At 34.3% G+C, this 22,804-nt stretch overlaps 1 protein-coding gene across 2 annotated transcripts in view; it reads left to right on the forward strand.

Annotated features, from left to right (window-relative positions):
- grik2 (glutamate receptor, ionotropic, kainate 2) overlaps nt 1-22,804 on the forward strand; it is a 781,987-nt gene that overhangs the window by 499,648 nt on the left and 259,535 nt on the right. For both annotated transcript variants that reach the window (XM_028797642.2, XM_051924105.1), the window contains one exon: nt 9,714-9,937. In XM_028797642.2, the coding sequence (XP_028653475.1) occupies nt 9,714-9,937 (224 nt within the window). The remainder of the gene's footprint in view (nt 1-9,713; nt 9,938-22,804) is intronic.

The raw sequence follows: 22,804 nt of genomic DNA on the forward strand, positions 1-22,804 counted from the left end.
TTATGTCTTACACCTGAATATTACAAAGGAACTAGTGCCCTGACTGAGTGAATAAATTAGCATCTTGAGCAATTTATAATTATCTTAATTCCTGTTCTGCTTAGAAATGGATGCTTATCAGTTTTCACAAACCTCATTTGCTTCATTTGGAGCAAATATTGTTCCTGTCAGAAAAAAAAGAAGCTTGTCTTCACTGTGAAAAGCTAGCTTCTTGGTTTATTGAGATTTGTGTTATTGTTTGCTGGATTAGCTATATTACCTGCTTGGTTTTCTGCACGTTTCTCTATCATTACATGACTCTTTATTTATACCCATGGTATAATTTTTCATTATTTCCTTAAGACCTTGCCTTATGACTTATTGTTGCTAATGAGCATCTGGGATATAAGCTATAGAAGGGCATTCATTCTCATTATCTTAGAGGTTGTATCTAATACCTCATTTTTAGGTGGGTTACTTTGAATTGGACCATTTCTACTGATTATAGTTGCATATATGTTAAACATGTTGGAATCCTGACAATGTTTTTGAAATGCCAGTTTTGGTCAGTACACCTCATCAAGCACTAAACAAAACAAACTGGTGGAAAATCATCCTGGTGAATGTCACAGTGTGGAGACTATGTAAAGTATTGCACAGGATATAAAATCAGTCCTTATAAAATTAAAAGAAGAAAATTGGCAATTCTGTGATAGTCACATACTTTAAGACCACTAAGACAATATTCCCAAAATCAAAAATCATTATAGAGTACTAACATTAAGATGAGAAGTAGATGATAACCCTGTTTAATTTACAGAGAATAAAAAGCAAAACTGTGTGCAATGGCATAAAGAAAAGAACTCTGACCCGAAAATCAGCCAAAATGGTATTGATTGGGTCTCACACGGGAGATTGCCTTATCGACTCCAAATTGTTAATGAGACGCCATGTTCTGGGCTGTCTCCTTTTATGGTGTCCTGACTGCAAGGGGTGGGGCTTGCTCTGAAGGTCATGGTTGGGGCTGAGAACCCACACTGGGTGTCTTCTCTGAACTGTTGAAAATAAAGACAATACCGTTAGCAACAGTGCCCCCGTCTCAACCTGGATGGGTATCGCTTACCTCAGTTAAGTCTGGAAGGTGATCCCCATCACACATGCATGACACTCTTTATGGCTAAAAGCTATAATGTAAGCCCTGGTAGTGTTTTTTTTCTGGGAGGTGTAGTAGCCTGGTGGTTAATATGAAAGCAAGTATATTACATTGTGAGCACAGGGGTAATATAAATATATTTATATTGTGGCCTGTCCAATTTTTTCGAAATAGTGTAAACAGAAAATCCTCCTTGTTTAAAATTGTTAACAGCAATGTGTGAATATTGTGAGAATTTCAGCTGGAATAGTGTGACCCTCTGTTAGCTATTTGACCTACAAGTGCTTAATTTGTAAAAGAATCTAAGCAAACAATTATAGTAAATCATATTTTTATAAGTTGCCTTAGGAAAGCTGTCAGCCTAATATAATTATGTTAGTACTATAGCTTTCTTTTTTCTCATCTGTTTTATGGCACCTTGCCCACTTTTCATAGGATTCATTTGTGTCTTTCTATATAGGTGTCTGATGGCTTTAAAGTATTTTTTTCATTTTCAACATGATCAGTCAATAGGTTTAACCAATTGTTGGAGAAAAGAGAGTTAAAGCCATGATATAGCAGCTTGATCTATTCACTGCAATGGCAACCTTAAAAAAATTCTTGTGACTGAAGTTATGTGTTAACCATGCATGAAATAATAAGAAAATGAAATGGCATGGAGATCATGACAAGTGGAGCCCCTTGTCTACCCTAGTTTTCATTCTTCTTCCCTGTCATTGTCAAACTTATTTCATCTTCTTAAAATGTGAATTCCACGTCAACCACTTTCACAAGATTCAGCCCTGCCACTTATGTTTCAGTTAGATAATATAAAGACAGGTACTGTATATTATAAATTGTAATTTTGAGTATAACATTATAGGTATTTAATTCAAAACAGATATTGTAGCAAAGAAAGAAAGCAAGAGACGTTTACAGGAAATTGGTTCCAAACACAAATACCACTTGAAATGTGAAGATGTAGAACTCTGGGTCAGAGAAATCCTGGTACAGAAACAAGAAATCACAACTGTAAAAGCTGCGTAGCAGGACAGAAACATAGCTGCCCCTCTTTAGCTGGGTGGCTGAAATGCAATAATTACAGATACTTCATTTTGGCTAGATGATATACTTGTTAAATTTCTGGTTTTGTTTTCTACTATTTTTCATTTTTTGTAAATTATATACATTTTCTTCACTTCCTTGTTTTCCATTTACATTTACTGTGATTGTTTTGATTGGTCTAGTCCTCATTTCCACCAGTATTCACTTAAAGCCTTGAAGAGTTCTATTTAAACCACCAGATTGCCACTGTTTCCTGATATGTCCTTATCTAGTTTAGCTGTGCACTTTTTGTCATTTACAGTTTTTATAAGATTGTTGATCTTTTGATCATTTTAATTTTTTTATCTGGTTTTCATTTTGTACATTTTGTGTGGTTTCAAGTACAAGTCTCAAGTACAGAATACCTGCTTCTCAATGTGATAATGACTGGAGGGACATCTCAGAAGCAGTACAGCTACTGTTTGATGTGGAACATCTGGTTTAACAGACCAGGAAACAACTCTTTGTGACATGCCCAGCATTCTAAGAGGAGGAACATCCAAAGACAGCTAATAGCTGGAATGAGAAGGCTACATTTTAGTAGCAAAAAGTAAAGTTCTGAGCTATTTTCTGGATAGTGACATTTGGCATGGCACGACTGGGATGCAGGATTGAAAGCAACACAAAATATCTGAACCATTTTCAGGAAGCTCCTAATAAATCCAAGGGTCACAGATCCTTTTTTTTAATAAATCAAACAAAAAAATAGTAAATTCAAAAGGTCTTTTGTGGCCTCAAAATGCAACCAAAGTCATATTTTTCTACTTATAGAAACTCTATAAAATGTGGCAATGACAACTGATGCACTGCCTGGCATCATTAAGGGGAGAGTCTGATGCTGTTATCTATGTATGACATTTCAGCTCACAATAAAAAGAATAAAGACTGAAGAAAAGCCAAAAAACAAATAAAATGAATTGCAATTAATTGGAAAAAAATATCAGAAACAGCACAAAAACAAAGTTAAACTCCATAACCCCTACAAGGCAATTCCTTGCACTTGAACTTCCCTTTTAAATTTACCACACCACAAGGAACTCAGCCCCATACAGTGCATGCTAGTATCTCTCTGTCTTGGGTTCTCAGAAAAAAACATAGTTACACCAATCGAGGAAATCAGAGATTCTCTGTGATGATATATATATAATGTAACAATTAAAACAGTCATAATGGTGTAATTCCATTTACAACAAATTGTTTCATTTAACGTTAATTTGTTTTGCTTAAACAACAAACATACATACAGTATGTATATCAGATGCATGCTATTGGGTATAATGCAACAATAATTTCAAAAAAGGTGTTTGTGAAACTCCATGGATTACAGAAATGCACTATTCTTTCTACACTGAGAATCATTGCCCAAATATTCTGATAAAAAACATAATCCATGATCCTGTAAACGAAAGGTGAGCTTGTGTAAGTTTCCCTTTTCTGACTGCATTTTATCTATAATGGGGTTGATGGGAACCTAAATCCTGACATTCTGATATAAAAGGAAGGACTTAAATCAGGATGGAATACTGATCCAGTGCAATTGTTATTGCCACATTCAGGGAATCCTCATTCCCACATCCACACTCATTTACACCAGCCCATTTTTGAGTTGGCCATCAGCTTAACATGTGTGTGAGTAGTGGGTCTGTGGCAAAACAGTAGAGGTCTGTTTTTAAATAAATAATTAAATAGCCACCTCAGTCTCTGTGGGTGTGTGTGCTTGCATGGCTATGGGAGGTTGATGGGGTGATTGAGATGGAGCACACTCGCATGTGAGGGTGTGGTCTGTCTTCCTTGCGAAATTGGCTTAACACAGTTCATGATTGAGGCGCTGCGCCCACAGAGGCATATAAGGGGGAGCTGGCATGGCAAAATTGGAAGCAAAGACAATGAAAGGAAAGAAAGAACAGAGTTTAAAAGATAAAGAGATGAAGGCAGGAATGCAGGTGGGCCAGAAAGAGACACAGAGGGGGAGGCAGCCAGACGGAGAGTCCTTGGGAGAGGGTGTGACCAACACTTGGGGCTGAAGAAAGTCATTCCCTCTGAGTGTTTTGGTTGAGTGGGGAGTGACACGTGGCTCACTTCCGCGTCCGAAGTCCGAGAAGGATGTTGGAGTTGGGAAGGCTCAGATGGGGAGCACTGTTAGGGCTATGGATGGCCTCAGGGACCCAAGCCTTTGTTATATGAGATTTGGATGGGATACCCTACTGGGAGCAATTCAGTAGCATGAACCAAAACCTGGAGAAAGACGGCTATATCTGTCAGCAGGCGTCTCTTCATTCTGAAAGGTCCGATCAAGATAAAGTGAGGAGAGGCCAGGGTTCAAGTGATGCACTCGGGACATGATATTAAAGGACTGTTCCTTGCCTTAGGATTTTAGCCTTGTTTTTAATGGATAATCTTTAGGATTATTTTTAACATCCACACACATGTTCACTGAGTTTTATGGATTATTTATTTATTGAAGATTTTGCAATGCACTATTTATTTGGATCACTATTGGTTTGACTTTTTTTTTAATAAAAGCACTGAGCACATTTTTACACCCACCCTTTGCCATAAATGTGTGTCCTCGTTTGCCAGGCTCATCCCTTGGTTATGTTACAGGCAATGCAGGTTTACAAAAAGTCAAGTGGGAGCATGGAGCCAACCTGCACCATCACAATATGTTTTGTTTGATGTTTAGGAGGAAACAGGAGTTTTTGAGAAAATCACCCAGGTTAATAAATCAATTATACTTTGTTGTTACGTAATATTGAGAACAACAATAAAAGTTGAGAAACATACATTCAAATCAGAAAAATGTTGTGAATATTTTCATTACTGCATTTCTATTGAAACATTTCTCTCTTTCTCTCTCTCTGTTTTTTTTCCTTTTTGTGTACTTTGTGGCACAGACACTGTAAGAACAAGAGATATGCCAGGAGTGGAAAAATGTAGCTATAGTGTGAAAATAATACAAAATTATAATCATTGAGTCAAAAATAATTTAAAGTGAAGAATGATAAAAAATGTTTGGTACATGTGCCTGCATTATTAATTAAGTTTACAATTTGTTTGCCCTTTTTCACAACTATTGCATAGTATGGAAGTACTACAGAAAATATTGGCTTTCAGTGTTAAAGTAAATTTAAGTAATGTCTGACAATGAGTTATTGAATGACTTGAAACACTTAAAAGCAAGTCTTGTAAGTGTGCACTTAATACTTAAAGCACTGAATGGCATGTAATAACTGCTGTAGGGTTATATTCCAGATGTGTGATTTTATGTTTTCATACCCATTAGGCTGTCAATGCAGACAAGCAGTATGCTTCTCTTTAATGATTCTCTCGCCTCAATGGTTAAAAATAAAACCTTTCAGATGTTTGACAGATAAATCATAAAACAAAATTTTAGGAGTCTTCCTCTCCCTTGGTTGCTTCAGTATGCCTGAAGGACAGGGGAAAACATAACATGCAAATATACAAATAACGGCAAAAATATGTATAGAAAGACAAAATAAGATATGAAAACAATTCTATTCAGTTGTATGTATGGGTCAAATCCAGGTTTCATTTTCTTTCATCAAAAAAAAGCCATTAAATCTGACTGCACACTCCTTGTCAAATTTATTTTCTTGCCTCATTAATTTGACTACCATTGTTTCTGTTCTCCTTATTATCAAACACTAATCTATTCATCCTATCTCAGTATGTTTGCAAAAGATTAGCAAGATATTGTTGTTGCTGGCTGTTCTTTCATTTGAGCATTCATATCACACCCTTGATGTTATTTAAATGCATTTTTGTCATAAATGAGCAGAGAAACATGCACAGTTGTCAAAGAATAAGACATCATAAACCTTCTCTTTACATATTCAAACAGTGTTGTTTAAAAATAATGCCTGAGCATGTGCACTACCGAATGCAGTGTAAAAGTCGTTCTTGGCTAATCTACTGTACCATGCATATAACAACTGAGTGTGTGGTCTTTATGGAACATTACAGCTGATGGCCATTTAGCATTTAATTCTTTTGTAGTATGCTGTGTACTGAAAAAAAAATTTTTTTTAATAAAAATGTTAATTTAATAGCTAAATCGATAGTGAAAGGAAATTTAAGAACTAAATTGCCTTTTAATATATCTAAAGCCCTCTCCTTTGTATTTATATCTGCAATATAATGTATCCTTATATATGTGTATATATGTGTATTTTTTATATCCTTTATTTATTTTATATACTGACAAAAAACAGCGTTAGACAGTATTATAATCAGCAGCTATATACGTTAAGCAGGAACCATTCTTGGATGGAACACTGGTCCAACACTCAGGGCACACAAACGTGTCAATTCATGGTAGTCAATTATTGTGACAGTACGAAAAACCAAACTGTCTAGGGGAATAAAACCAGTTCAACAGCTGCTATCCCCATTCAGAACTGCTCTTGGTAATCTTTTAATATTTATAGATAATAGAACAAATCCACTTAAAGTGTGCTTAAGTTCTTTCCATCTGAACAAAAAAAAAAACAAAAAAGGCAGGGCAAAAAAAAAATCACAATCCAAAACTCAAAAGTAAGAGGCTTGAAATCAACAATATGAAACTAATAAAGCTGAATCTTGAATGAGTAATCAATGAGTTCTCTGGCTTTTAAAATGAGAGCAAATAAGTCTAAATGGATTCAGATGATGCAGGAGTAATTACAGTTGACAGGCAACTGCAAGCGAGAGGTGTGGCAGTGGAGTAAGGCATAGCATAGCATAATTTACCCAGAAATTAATTCTTGTACATCACAAGACCAATAAAAGACACAGTCCAAGTTTTTTTGACTTTTGTTTGGCAGTTCTTGCTGTAAACATTTGTACAAATGACATATGACTATCCTTTTATTTACTTATATATTTACTCACTTAGCAGATGCTTTAATCCAAAGCAACTGCAAAAGTTTTCAGATTTACTACTGCATCTCCAAACATTACTTAATAAATCCTATAAAATTCTTCAGAAAGATACATCCTTCAAAGTAAATTTGTTTATTTACAAACAAAATCTTTTTTTCTCAAGACTGGAAAATAAGAATAAGCAAAGCTACCCGAATATTTGGATGTCTTACTAGAAGCATTTGTATCTTAGGAGTGCCTTTATCATGTATCAAGTTTTCTAAGCACCAGCAATGTCAGAATAGGAACAGGAAGGCAGGATGTTACCTCAGTTTGGCACTACAAAGTGAGATAAGAGAAAAGGAGAAGACAGCTCAATTCTTTCTACTGCCAAGCAAAGGAAACAGTTACTTACCTACACTGGAATCTGAGAGAAGGCTGAAAAGGCCACAACCTTGTTGAGTGGGCTAAACTTAAGCCAATCTATACCTGACAAGAAGGCATGAAGAAAAAGGCTGGTGATTCTAGGCTGTGAAAAGAAAAGGCTTTGTAGCAGTCCTGAACAGACAGAAATTCATTGATTATGCTGAAATTCCAAGTGTGGAAGAATGTTAAAAATCTGAATATGTGCTAATTTAAATTTAAATGTCATTTTAAATATGATGTATTGTTATTATTATTATTGTTATTAAAAATAATAATAATGTGTTTTATTTAAGGCGGCACGGTGGTGCAGTGGTAGTGCTGCTGCCTCACAGTTATGAGACCAGGGTTCGCTTTCTGGGTCCTCCCTGCATGGAGTTTGCATGTTCTCCCCATGTCTGCATGGGTTTCCTCCGGGTGCTCTGGTTTCCTCCCACAGTCCAAAGACATGTAGGTTAGGTGCATTGGCAATCCTAAATTGTCCCTAGTGTGTGCTTGGTGTGTGTGTGCCCTGCAGTGGGCTGGCGCCCTGTCCGGGATTTGTTCCTGCCTTGCACCCTGTGTTGGCTGGGATTGGCTCCAGCAGACCCCAGTGACCCTGTATTAGGATATAGCGGGTTGGACAATGACTGACTGAATGACATTTTATTTATATAGCCTGAAAATACAATACTGTTTCAATTTAATGAAACAATTTTCTTTATGAATCTATTATAAATATGTTAAACATTGCAAGAGTCAGATTTAGTAGTGAGTAAAGTATGACCTGCAATTTAGGAATTGTAATTGGATATCTAAACTCCTATACAAATTGGAGTATTATAATTGTGCATAATGAGCTGTACATTTTCTTTCCTATTACACTGCCTTGCTTCTCTTATTCTTTTATGTGTTAACCAATCTTCTACTGCAATAATGTCATTTTTAGTATTAAGTTACCTTGTGCACACACTCATTTTTTGTTTAAAAATACAATTCAAATCACCTATGGCTACAGTCAGAGATTCTGTGACTGATGCATGGTGGCAAAAGAAGCCACTTTTAATTCATTCACTTATCATTCATAAAGAGCACTTTACAGGTTGGTCACGGCTTTGCAGAGGTGCTGTCTCTGTGTTTGCATACTGCATTAAGTGATGGGAAGTTAAGTGACCTGCTCAGGTTCACATAGTGCAATCTGCACCACCTTATGCTTTCAAGACGTACTAATTTGACAACTGGGCTTCAATTAATCAATCTCTATTGTGTTTTATTGGCATTACTGTACCAGAAGTTTAGTAGCCCTCTTAAAGAGAGAAGTGAGTTCAAGACAGGAATAAATGCATTAGCCCAGATAGTGGATTCTTGGAAGATACCACAGTTTGTCTGTTGTGTCAGAGAAGGTCTATATTATAAGCATTGCCTACAAAAAATATATACATATTTAGTTCACTAGCCCTGGCTCCTCAAAACAATTAAGCAGGTTCAGTAAAGCAGCTATGGAGTTCAGTGTGCTGAAATAAGGTGTAAGTGGGTTAAAATACATTATTACTGTATGTACAGAAGCAAGGTGAGATATGTGTATAGATAATGTTATCCTAACCAACTAAATGGTATTTAATTTTGGTGATAATTAAATGAATGTTAGCTTTTATTTGTTCTGTGTTTTGTGCAATAATTAAATTTGTAGTGAATAACATATAATAATATAAAAGTACTTGGCAAGTAAGCTCTGTCTGTAATGTTCTGCCCTATGAAGTTCTGCTTTGTCATAAAGGCCTAAATACAGATGACAGCAGTTAAACAATTTTGTTCTCTGAGTACCAGCTAGCTAATTTATTATAATATGATTCTATGTGATACTGTATATGGCCTATGCTTGATGTCTAAAAAAGACAGATTTTCAACGAGATGAAGCTTTTCTTTAATAAGGGTACTACTTTGAGTTGGTAGCCATCTATCTTATTTCAAGAAGCACTTTATTGGTTCACTGCACACAGTTCCATAGTGCTTCGCTGCGGGAGCTGCTTGCACATGATTAAGAGTATAGGAAGAGCTGCTGAAACAGTAGTAGCTAAATCAACTGCTTTACAAAAAAGGCTTTAAATTCAAACTGAACAGCTACAGGACAGACCTTATCATGTTTAAAGGCCTGTTGTTTTAATTTGATTGCTTTGTCCAGTCCTTCACTGTTATTTAAAGTCTATTTTTCTTCTCTTTATTTTTCTTTTGACAGAAAGCTGATCTGGCAGTTGCTCCTCTGGCTATCACCTATGTGCGGGAGAAGGTTATTGACTTCTCCAAACCATTCATGACGCTGGGAATAAGTATTTTGTACCGCAAGCCCAATGGTACAAACCCTGGTGTTTTCTCCTTCCTGAATCCACTCTCCCCTGATATCTGGATGTATATTCTGCTGGCTTACTTGGGTGTCAGTTGTGTGCTGTTTGTCATAGCCAGGTAACATGTCAGCTTTAGTGATTCTTTTAGCGACTGTCTAATGAATATTTTGAGTTGTTGGGGGAAAAAATGTTTTGGTTTTATCTTAGTAGTGAAGAAATAAGTGATGTTGGCTGCAGTATGGCTTATCTGCACAAATATCTTGTTTTTTGAGGGATATAGTTCCCTTTTAGGGAAAATCTATTAAATGGAAGCCTACTTATGTAGGTGTTTACGGCCCTGTTCAAGGTTTGAAAAAAAACAATAGAGTGTGACTTATTGTATGTGTGTGTGTGTGTGTGTTTTGTATATTGTATCTTTTTTGTTTGTTTTATCTATTTATTTTTTTTAACTGATGTTAAATAGACTATTATAGTGTGGAAGAAACTCATGCTGAACCACCTCTAAATCACAGCTGCTCTCCATGACATAAGACCACCAATGAAATACATAGCTGTTTTTACCACTTTTACATGATTTATCACATTTAGGCGGACTCCCATTTGAAATAAATAACACTGTGCTGATTTTGATTCTTTCCATCTTTGATGGTTACAATTTTTTAACATGACAAGCTATATTAAGGAACTTTTCTGTTAAGTGTCACAAAGTACAGTAAAAATAAAAAAGGTTATTCAGAAAAACACACAGCTCCAGAATATGTTATTAAATATAAAATGATCCTAATAAAAATATCATATACAGTATGTCTATACAAGTATTACCAAAAATAATACATAAAAATTAACAAAAACATTAAAATATCACAAAAACTGTAAATATCGAAAATACTTATATTTTGAATTAACTAAAAATTGCAGGAAATTAAGTTGTACTCCAAAACAAAAACATATTCATACCTTATAAGATTTGCATTATTGTAAAAATGATGCTAAGTCTGCAAAGAAATGCTTTCCCCACTTTTACAGAGTAATAATAAAGACCTTTCTTTATACTCAGCTTTGGCAGTAAGTACTGTTTGTAAAAGCAAAGATACAAAACAAAGAAATAAATAGATGTACTGTACAAATTGTGAACATTGTGGGGAAGAAGCATTACTTTCTTTGTATAAAAAAGCAGGATTTACAGAAAAATGTTCATAATGTATCTAAAGCAGCTCAGATTTTGTGAAGGAAATCTAGATATTTATAGGCCGTCAAATTAAATTTTAAATAACAGCATAGGTTATTGATAATGAAAGAGAAATAATGAAGAATTTACAAATGAAGATATAAATGTTTGAGTTGATGGGGGAACAATATCATATTCAAAAATTTAAAGTAAAAAATAACAGTCTACAAAAGAATGATATTAATTTAAAAGTGTGAACATTTAAATAAATACAAAATAACTCCATTCATGCACTGTAGTTTTATGTATATATTAGCATTCATGTTTACTAGATCTTAAACCCAAAATAATTTTAAAGATGTTGCATTTTGTTTTTATGGTGTAGAAGCTGCCTATTATACGTAAAGTAGATGCACATACACACACTTAAAAATTTACAGCACCACAAATTTCCCTTAGTATTCTGTCCATAAAAATGCATTCAACCATGAAAAGCTTTGCTTTACAAAGAGTCAGTTTTCATTGTTCCAAAGTCTGTAGGAAAATTTCTACCAAGTGTTCATTTCAGAAATTCCACTGTTTTCTTCCCTATAAAAACAGGATAGAAAACAGTTTGTGCTAGTCAAAAAAAATAGTTTCTCCAAGCTTCTTTCAAAATGTCCCCTGCTGTGCAGGCTGACACAACATAAGGGATGAATCCTGTCTCGAAGAATAATTGAAGCAGTTAACTGAATTTTACACATTACATCGTCTCACTGCACACGCAGCTCTGGAAAAAGATAATGTGGAGTAACAGAAAACATCTGAAGAGAGGCATTAAATTAGTCATATTAGAGACTGTGTGTAGAAACAGTCACAGAAGCACAGAGGAAGCAGTTAATCACATCAAGCAATAAAGCCAAGGCATCTCGTTTATATTTCCTAATTCCAAAAAAGAAAAGTTTGATTTTCTTCTTTATTTTTCACCTTGCTTCAAATGCAGTTAAATTAGTTGGCTGTCCTTTCAAAAATAAAGTGTCACGGTTTTCTGTTCCTTATGTAGTTTTTACAAATTTTACCGCTACCAGAAATAGCTGAAATTGGGAAAGGTTAGTCTAAGAAAACCAGTGTAAATCTTCTTTATACCTCATTGAGAGATTAATTTATAGCTTTTCAAAAAAAAAAAAAACCCTGCAAGACTGAAATCTTTATAAGTACAAGGAGATTAGAAGATTAAGTATACAACATCAGTATCTCAGTAACCATAGTGTTTAGCTGGGTGAAGAGTGTACTGTACTATCAAAGACGTCCAGCAGAGGGGAATAATGGTTATTAGCGATTGTCATTTAAAGTCCAGAATTGGCCACCTTGTTGATTACACTGCTGTTTATACTAAGTATTAAAAACCTAATCACTATTGTTTATTATTGTCCAACATTTAACTCCACTTGTTTAAAAGACATACAGGCATAATTTTTAAAAGATGTTGGTGAGAATTGTAAAATAACACAGTAGTGTTTTCTTTGCCTGCCTTAATGGATGCATGCATTTTATATTCGGCTAAACTTTAAAAATTATAATCTCATTACCACTCTTATTGTTTGTTTTGAAACAAACATAAATTAATATATTTAATAAATAACACTGTGACTTCAATGAACAGAACTAAAAGCAGCCTTGGAAGGCCTGCAAAGTGGATTAGCAAAGAGTGTAACCTAATAGTACAAACTATGACTTATTATTTTTTTTAAACACTACATGTTTCCTGACTATGGGATAATGTAATTTTAGAGGCTTGTAAAGTCTTTTTGTTTATTTTTCAATTACATATTTCTAGAGAAAACAATCACAACAATGTGACCATGAAACAGGCAGATTTAATTATTTTTCCTTACTCTTTGGTAAGTCATTGTATGAAAAAGTAAATTATTTGTCATGAGCTATTACGTATGCAGACCAAAGACGATTTGAATGTTGAAATTTAAACAGACTTAAGTTAAATGTACTCCTGCCTTTTTTAATGGCCGAGAACCCTGCTTCTGAATTTATTGCAAACAATTTTATATTCTTGTCACTAGAAAGGGTGACATTTAATGTACAGTGAAGGGCAACAATGAATTATTATGCACTCAAAAATGGATAACTGTTTTGCTGTGATGTTCAATGTGAATCTAATCTGCTGTCAAAAAGACTGTTGTCATGTGGAAATTAAATGTCAGCTTCTGTGTAAACCTCACCCCACCTTTAAAAAGTAACAATGATTTCAGAAACAGAAACTTGATTTTTTTTAAACTTACCCTCATGCTAATGATAAAATATTGGCTGTAAATAATTATATGATTGATATTCCAGAGAAGAAAGGCTTTTCTTAAAAGCCTATGGTTCCATTTTTTCCTAACGGGAAAATACTATTGCTCTACTTTTATTAATTTTCTTGTTTCACATTGTTTGAATAAAGGCTTGTTGTATTTGCTGTTTAAAAAAGAAGCATACTTATATGAGTAGCTACAGCAATCATTTAGGATAATTAAAAATCATTTGGATTACTATAGAAAATTACATTAGCTTTTATAGCTGATGAGATTGTGTTTTTTGTAGTTCTCCATAAATGTACATACATTAGATTGGACAAATATATTTTTTTAAATAAGCAGAATGACTTTTTTAAAAACTAAGGGATAAAAAATATCCTATTAGATTTTGCAGTTTCTGTATTAACAATAGCAAGTGGTGGAATGAGTTCTGGGTGATGTGCTGAACATACAAAACTACAAAGCCAGCAGGGTCAATGATGAATTTGATCTGTGAGGACTGAAGGGGCATACACATCTATCAAAATTTAATTATTTATATCAACAGTATGTGGACAAAAAGGCATTAGAGGCAATGAAGTATGAAACAGGTGCATATATTATAATTGTAACTGCATTTCATTGTACCACTTTCATTCCAGCTAAATGGACGTTCTGTAGCATACATAAATTAGATATAGTATGGTTTATTTGTTGGTGATAATCTGCATCTTAGACTAGAGCATCATGTATTGGACAAATATTTACTAGCCATCTCAAAAAACTACATCCAGCAATCGAGATATCATTTTTTTCCTGAATACTAGATGAAGTAAATAGTCATTATCTTTAGAAAAACACTTTTGTGAGTGAGTTATTTGCATAATTTTAACACCACAGACTATTAATACATTGTTATGAGGTGGACATGTCCTGAAATTCAGAAAGCATTGCATATATTTCTAGGCATTATTTATATTGTTGTGGAATAGAAACTTATTATTCCTGTTAAAGTGAAATAACTTTATTTTAAAAGACACACATGCACAATGTATAGCGTTGTTAATAACTGACTCTGTAAAGTGAATTACAGAGTTAGTGTTAAAAAAAACTGTATATTATGCAGTTAAATTTAAAAAATGTTAAATATTGACAATTCCACATTAAAAACCACAAAACAGTTATTGTGTTTCTCTCTCAGATGTCTCTTTTAGGAAGCAGGTATACATTGTCACTGCTAATAGAACTGATTTACAGATTTGAACTTCTGTGGTGTCCTTAAAATTCATTTGCACTATTTTTAATTATATAGTGATGAGGACACTTCTTTTTACCACACTGACCTGGAGTAAAATATGGCAAAATCCAAATTTATACCTAAACAAACCATAGTACTTTATAAGACAAAACACACCGGTGAACTTTACTTGCCAGCCATAGTTATTTCTGAATTTCTGATATCTAATTTTTGGTTACATTTATTTATTCATTTTTTTTTTTAAAGTTATTTATTTATTTACTCATGGTAACCCAAAATGGACAATAATTAGGCTTTGGATTAAAATTTAGGATGCCTTGAGAGGGTAGAACTATGCACTGCACCACCTTGCTGCCCTCTCCATCTACAGCAGATTATAACTTGGTCAGACAAATTTGTCTAGAAGAAGAAATCAGAATATTTCATAATTGGAATACTCTTCCAATTTGCAAACTTCTTTTCCTCATTACTTCATTTTGAAGTTGCCCCAAAGTCATGCCACTTTCAACCATTTCAATACACAAGGAAAAGTTCTGCAACAGAGGTTTACATTCTCCAAAAACTGCATAACCAAAAAACAAAACTCAAATTTCATACTTAAATAAGTTACCTTTGGCTTTGTTCTATAAATTTGTATGTAGATGCTGCTCAAGTTTAAATTGCCCTGATAAAATGTTGAAATTACAAAGATAATTTTTTCTGCCTTAGTAAACACAACTCAAAAATTTTATTGATATTTTATAATGAAGAAACAAAGTTATTAGGATTTATATGACACTTATGGGTGCTGATAGGCATGCACTGATTAAATGGAATATATTTGTATTCAATATGTTAGAGAAACAATTATGTAATATAATCTTTCAATGTGATTTTCAGTGTCAAATTTACAGTTTGTTTCTTTTTAAAGCAGTTTTCATTGACCTATTGTATGTGTGCACTACATACTCTGCTAGAAAATGTTGAAGATAAACATCTTCATTTATGATATGGCAGTGCTTGGGACACAAGTTTAATACAGCGAGTGTCATTATCATGAGGCCTGCAGAAATAAAGTGAACCAATGTGACTTTTGATCTAATAAAGCAGAATCATTTGTTCTATATTCAAATTCTCATATATATATATAGTTTTTAAACTAATAATGTAAAGATTAACAATTAAATTAAAGCTTTAACATAATAAACTTTATCAAAGTGTTCACTATATATAACTGAGTTTATATTGTATTCACCTAGCATTGACTGTCACAGTAAAAAAAAAAAAAAACTAAACTCATTAAAGTAATATTTAAACAAAGCTTTTAATCCATTAGAATATAATCTAGTCTGGAACTTTAGTTTTGCATTTTTACATTTTTGTGCATCCATTTGGGCCCACAGATAGCACGAATGACCCTTACTCATAGGGCTGTGTTGGTGTTCTTTTATTTGCTGTTGATTGCAGAGCTGATGAGAGCCATTACTGTTTTATTATGATAGGGGTGGTGAGCAATGGAGTTTTGTGGAGGCCAATAGAGGCATCAAGAATTCATTTCTCAGCCTGTTATTTTATTCATTGGTATTCAATTAAGCATTGGCTCTGTGATGTGGCAGCAAAATCCACCCTCTGGAGCTTTCTTAACTCTTGCTACGCAATGAATAACTGGGGCTAGCATTTGAAGCATGGTGAAAAACCCCTTAATCAAAGAAACAGTGCTATTTTATTAACCCTGGAACTTTCAGGCCACCAAAACCAGTGCATTTGAAGCCTGAGAGTTCTAGAGTTAAGGTAATTATTCCGATGTTACTGGCAATATGATTATACCAAAGAGGAAAAGCTGCAACTGTCATCTAAGTTGGTTCAGAATATGCACCCATCTGTTTGTAAACTGTTTAAGAACATGTTGGGTAAGTTAAGAAATATTTCCCCTTCCCTTTTTTGTTAGTTTATTATTTTACCCTTTCATTTGTTTACAACCTGCAAGCCCTGCACTTCAGCTGGGCTGCAGTGGCATGCTATACCAAAAATTGATGTTACATTGCCTGTTCAGATTTACATTAGTCTGGTATGACAGGCTAAAATAGAATCAATAAATATTTAAGGTGAAAGCTTTAAATTCCTTTAATGGAATAAAATAAGAGAAGGTCTGCTGCTAAAAGTCCCAGTTCTATGTATGTCTAGGACTAGGCAAATTCCTCATTTGTCTCCTGATGCTCTTGATCGCTCAAGTAGTTTTACTTATAAAAAACACTAGTGATGGATATAAATTAAAAAATATTATTAACCATAAAAACCTAAAAGTAAGAGAAATGCATGTTCTTAGCTGTCAAAATGATGTCCAGAATATGAGATCACAAAAGAAAGCAGAATTTTGCTACAGAAAATTTTATTTTGAAAATGAAAAAAGGAAATTCTCAGTCAGTTTCTCTTTGCAGTAATTATAATATTGGACATTGAGTAAACCAATTGATTTGTGATGCTCTAGTGGAGCATTTAATTTCTGGCATATTGGTTTTTAAATCTTTTACACGTGGGTCACCCCACTACCCTCTGTGCCAGGTCATAGAAACTGTAGCGATAGATTTCCACAAATTAGTCTTTTTTTTCTTTTAATTACCACCCAACCATTCAAAATCAGAACCTGAATGTTTGAAAGTCAAGACTAATAAAACTGTTAAGACAATCTTATCTGTCACTTTGTGTGTCTTGCATGTATTTTCACTTATTTATGTTTGCATGATCCTTGTTCATTCCCTTTCAATTTTAAAGCCTTTCTCTTTTCTTAAATCTAATTAATAATTTTCCAGATAAGTGCTCATACTTGGATTAAGCAGCAGGTAAAGTATCCTACCAAAATGCTGAATAAAGCCTCTCTCTGCTTTTCAGTGTGAACAAGATGCTTTAGCTCTTTCTGTTTCTAACAATCTGTTGCTGTTTTATATGGTCTCTCATGTATTTGTCATGTATTCTAAAATGTCCCACTGTACTGTACTGTATATCACTGTGCAGAAATTGAGTTAACCTGAGCCAGTGTTCTGCAGCATATTGGTTTATTATCTCTAATATAGCTTTTTGATAATAGTGTTTGAAATATGTAAGACTGTACATCAATTTATCTTTATATATCAAAAAGGAAAAAATAGATGCTAGATGCATATTTTGAATTTTGAAAGAGACAGGTAAGTAACTGCATGGTTAAAAGAAATAACTTGGCTCATAACATTATAGGAGCTTTATGCTTATGATTATTAATTATCGTTCAGGGCACAACTGCTCTGAGATCTGCATGCCACTCTACCCTTTTGCCATGCACATAGCAGCTAGACTGATAATGGAAACAACTGATTAATATATAACTGACAGAATCATAGATTCTCTTACAAATTACACCAAGCACACTGTATATGCAGAAAGAAAATCATGCCTTTGTTTCTTAGACTGTAAATCAATTCATTCCTTGTGCCCTTAGACATGCATAGGACTAAAGTGTACATGACCTAACCAATGACAGCAATCACTTTTGCTTTGTGTTTAGCTAGAAGGTGTACAGTAATTAATTCCTCAAAGCAAAAGCTTTCTAGTGGTGCACATTTATTGTCAGACTGTTTTATGTTTAGCTATAAGAAGTGTCACCTCATTCACCCAGTGCAGAGGATGGTTTACTGCAGGAGTCTAATTTTGTGTAAGTAGCTTGAATGGGGAAAAGAGTAGAAGCTAACCAAAATACAAATAAGCCACATAAATACACTTCTTCAAATACTGCATTGGGAATACATGCAGGGATTATCAATGCCTGGCCAAAGGCCAGAACTCAATCCAAGGATTTTAGAACTACTTTAGATTTTTGAAATCATGTGGAATTCCAGTCACTACATCACAACTAAATACACTTAATGTTTATACATGATCTCTATATATATTGTTTGTGTAAAACTGTGATGGGATGGCTAGTACATGGTGTGACGATTATATGTAATAGGCCAGGTGAATCCAAAATATCTTAAATAATCTTACTAAACAGTGTGAACACTAAATACAACACAAAAAATATTGTTCTTTATATCCAATAGTTTAATCCTTTGCTATATATTAAGATGGCTTGCCCTATAGACCAAAATATTCCAAATAACAGTTCAATTAATTTGTTTATAATTTACTTATTTTAGTAACCTTTGGCCATTGTACACATTTGCAAGTAAAGTACAGTTAAAAACAAAGACACATAGGAAGAACAAAAGCATAATGTAAAATGTACATAAAAATACAGTATACAACCATATACATACCACTGACGTTTTTCATGTTTCTTTTTAAATAGATTTGAATATCTTATTCATGTGATTAAATATTAACTAACACACACTATTTGCAAACACTTGATCCTGTTCAGGATGGTGGTGGACCAGGGTCTATCACAGACTACATAATGCGCATGGCAGAAAACAACTCTAGTCAGGGTGTAAGTCTACCCCAGGGCCTACACACACACACACAGTGCCAATTTAAAGTCATCATTAAACCTAAACAACAGGTTTTTTGCACTGAAATTCATCATTTTGTAACCCACTCATTCCTGAACAGAGTCACAGGGGGTGCTGAAGCCCATCCCAGCTAGCACAGGGCACAAGGCAGGAACAATTCCCTGGACAAAATTCTAGTCCATTGCAGGGTGAACACACACCAACCACACAATAGGAACAATTTAGTGTTCACCTAACCTGCATGTCTTTGGACTGTGGGAGGAAGCCAGAGCACCCAGATGAAACCCACACAGACATAGGGAGAACCCACATCTAAACTCCACCCAGGGAGGACCTGGAATGAGAACCCTGGTTTCCTTACTGCAAGGTAGCAGCTCTAACACTGCACCACCATTTCTAGAGGAAACTCCACTAAGACATAAGAAGAGTGTGTGAATTCCAAACAGATCGCAACTATGCACAGGACTAAACCCCAGGAAGCTGAATCGATGAGGCAGCCACACTAATCATCTTGCCACTGTACTGCTCTACTAAACATTAATAATTAATCAGAAAGTATGACTATATCAGGAAGGCCTGGCATCAGAAAAGAAAGTAAAATTCCAGTCATTTAGTTTATCTGTCTTTAAACAGATCCTACACACAAACCAACTTTTCATCATTAACTCATTAATTCACCTCATACTACAGTGCCCTTCCTTAGTGGATTCTGTGAACCCCTTTATATATCTTGAGTGACTTTGTTGTTCATTCATCTTCTTGCTACCTGTCTCTCTATCCAAACATATAAAAAGTATACACATACATATATAACAAATATACATATATAAATATATATATATATATATATACAGCAGGAGAAATGGAACAAGACAAGGCAAATAACGAAATGAAATGAAAAAGGCTAAACAAAAAGTTAAATCAAAATGTTGACTGTGTTTCAATCAAGTATTCAGCACTTCTGTGGGCTATTCTTCTTCCAACATTTGTGGGTTTGAAAGTGAACAGCAACTTTCATCTCTCACGGTGTTTATATAGGCCCAATGCTTCTGGTAGTGACGTCACAGGTCTTCGTAGGACTCCTGCTCCTCTCTCAAGCTGGAAGAAGAAGAGCGATGCACACTCAACCCGCACTCATTGCATCTTACACAGAGCCCCAACACACTCCCTCAGCACTCATGCATGAGAAAATATATAATAAACATACACACATATATAAGTACAGTGATAGGTAGCACATTAAGAAATGGGATTGATATTACACTGAGGCTGAAAAGTACAGGGCCATACTTGAGCATAGGTATCAGAAGAGAGATAAAGACACTAGCAGGAATAACATGTGTGATCCTGCCAAGCCTGGAAGTGAGTAGTGCTAAGAGAAGCCAGTTTGTACAGGTGTTCTAACCATCCTGAGAGATGATAAAAATAGAGGGTTTTGTTTTAGTTTTCCCAAGGCACTGACCACAGACAGCCCAGGAATTGGTAGAGTTGTCAGGACCTTTATGAAAGGCTGGTGCCAAGGATGAAATGAGAGACATGTCTACATCTTCTGGTCAACATTAGCACTCACAGTTTGCAAATGGGTAATTATTGGACAGTAATTGCCCTCTGATGAGCCAAGCATTAGGATAACTGCTTTGCAGGCCTTAAACTTTAATGACAATGTGAGGCTCGTGGGTGCAGAAAGAACAAGGGCTATTACATGAAGTTCTAGGCAAAAGAACTTCCAATTATAATAGCTTCTAATAGCTGGTATATTTGGAAAGCCACTACTGACCATGGTAATGGTCCCAGAACAGAGTTTAAAGCTGCCTCATTGCCAAAGTCTCTTTCCATATGGAGTCGAGAGGTGAGTACGGACAAACATTTAACTAACAAGACAGAGAGACAAAGAGAAATAGAGAGTGAGAGAGAGATTAGTGTTTATTGTAGTACTGAGGTGGGAAATGGACCAGTCACTTCACTAAATAAATGGACCTACTTGTACAGGAAGGCTGAGAGGGGCAACAGTGTTTCGTATCCAATTGTTTATTTTGTACTTTCATTTTTTAGTCTCTGCCTCATGCTTTTCGTGTGACAAATCTACAGTTTTTATTATCTAAAACTCATTTGTGTATACTCTTCAGTTCACATGTGGCAACAGTAGTGGCCTCTCGTAGCTAATATGAATACACTGCATACTACTTTAGAAGTGGTGTAATAATCATTTGAATACAAATCATTGCAGTAAAAATGCATATTATTTTTTGAAAAAATGACAGTCAAAATGTTCGGCATTATCATAACTGTACCAAGATGCTTGTTACATTATATTTTAAGTACATGTATATTGCCTAATGCTTCTCTGCATGAACATTATTCTCCCACATTTAGGCATAGCTGTACTGGAGATTATTATCCATTTAAAATTACAGTCTCTGGTTGGATCATAAAACTGTAAAAAAGTGTTTATCTAAAAACAGTACAAAGTGGTTAGTTCTGTTGTAGATTATACATGAGAAAATGCTATATTTAAAACATATTTTTAAATTATCAATGCATTTCTCAGTAACAGTCTCATTTATTGGATAACAGTAATTATTTTTTAAAAGACAAAGCAAATGATGTTTTAATCTTGATTACAATATATCTTTTTAAAACCAAAGCATTTTGCTCTTATGATATTTCAAATCAGACATCATTCAAAGAACACATTTTCTTACTTCCCTTACCAATTAAAATGATGGAAAAAAACAACATTTACTGGTCTCAATTATATCACACTGTGACATATAACTGATATTTAGGATGGTACTTGAACAGCACTTTAGAACAGGGGCTTTAATAGCTTGCTGCAGTTCACCTGTTCATCAAAACCTTTTCAAGGTACTTTTTATATAGCAGTTAGTAACTGATAGATGAAGTTATATAGTCCCTATTCTAAAACATTACAAAATATGCTTCTTTAAATAAAAACCTTATTTTAAACCTTATATTTTTGTAATCAAAATATGTTAAATCCAATCAGCTAAGGAATTTGTGGTTATTGATATGACTGCAAGCAACAAGTTGAATGCACACTTACATGTTCCAACAGTATCTCTGGGGAAAGAATGGTACTTAAATCCAAACTGCAGTGCATTGATTATGTCGGCCTAATCAAGTGCTCTAATTGATTATTTTCAGTTTCAGTTTTCTTCTATTATGCTTTAACTAGCAGAGTCAAGGAGTGTTGATATTCTATTGGTTAGGCTAATATTGCAAAAGCATAAATAGTAAGAACATGACTTATAGCATCAGAAGAAACTTTGCTTCTCAAAGCTGATCTAATGCTATTAATGGAAATAAAGGTTGTCAGAACTGTACATAATTCTTTTTGTTAAGGAAAACATAGAAGTACCTAATTTGTTTAAATCTATTACTGAAGTAACAAATTGCATTTCAAACACCATTTTTTTTTACTAAAATTGTATTAACTTTCCAGGCTGACAATCAGGATTGATTTGCAGTACCTAAGAGAATAAAGATAAATATCCAAGCAGTTTTACTGCCTTGACAGGGAAAAAGTAATTTCAGTTGAGATACAACTACTTACATAATTCTTGTTATTTTGAAACATATCCTCCGAAAAGTGTGCCTACATATTACTTTAAAACCTTATTAGTAAAAGCTACACTGTAATATTATTATATGCAGTAATATCATATTAAAATGCACATTCTACTGTTGCTTTAAATTTATACATAATCATATTTCACAAAATTGTAGCAGAATTCTTCAGAAGGTTATTATTACACTGTATATGTTATGTCTGAATATCACATTTTCTCCAACTACAGAACAAAAA

The sequence above is a fragment of the Erpetoichthys calabaricus genome, chromosome 3 (genome assembly GCF_900747795.2).
Source record: "Erpetoichthys calabaricus chromosome 3, fErpCal1.3, whole genome shotgun sequence".
Classification (NCBI taxonomy): domain Eukaryota; kingdom Metazoa; phylum Chordata; class Cladistia; order Polypteriformes; family Polypteridae; genus Erpetoichthys; species Erpetoichthys calabaricus.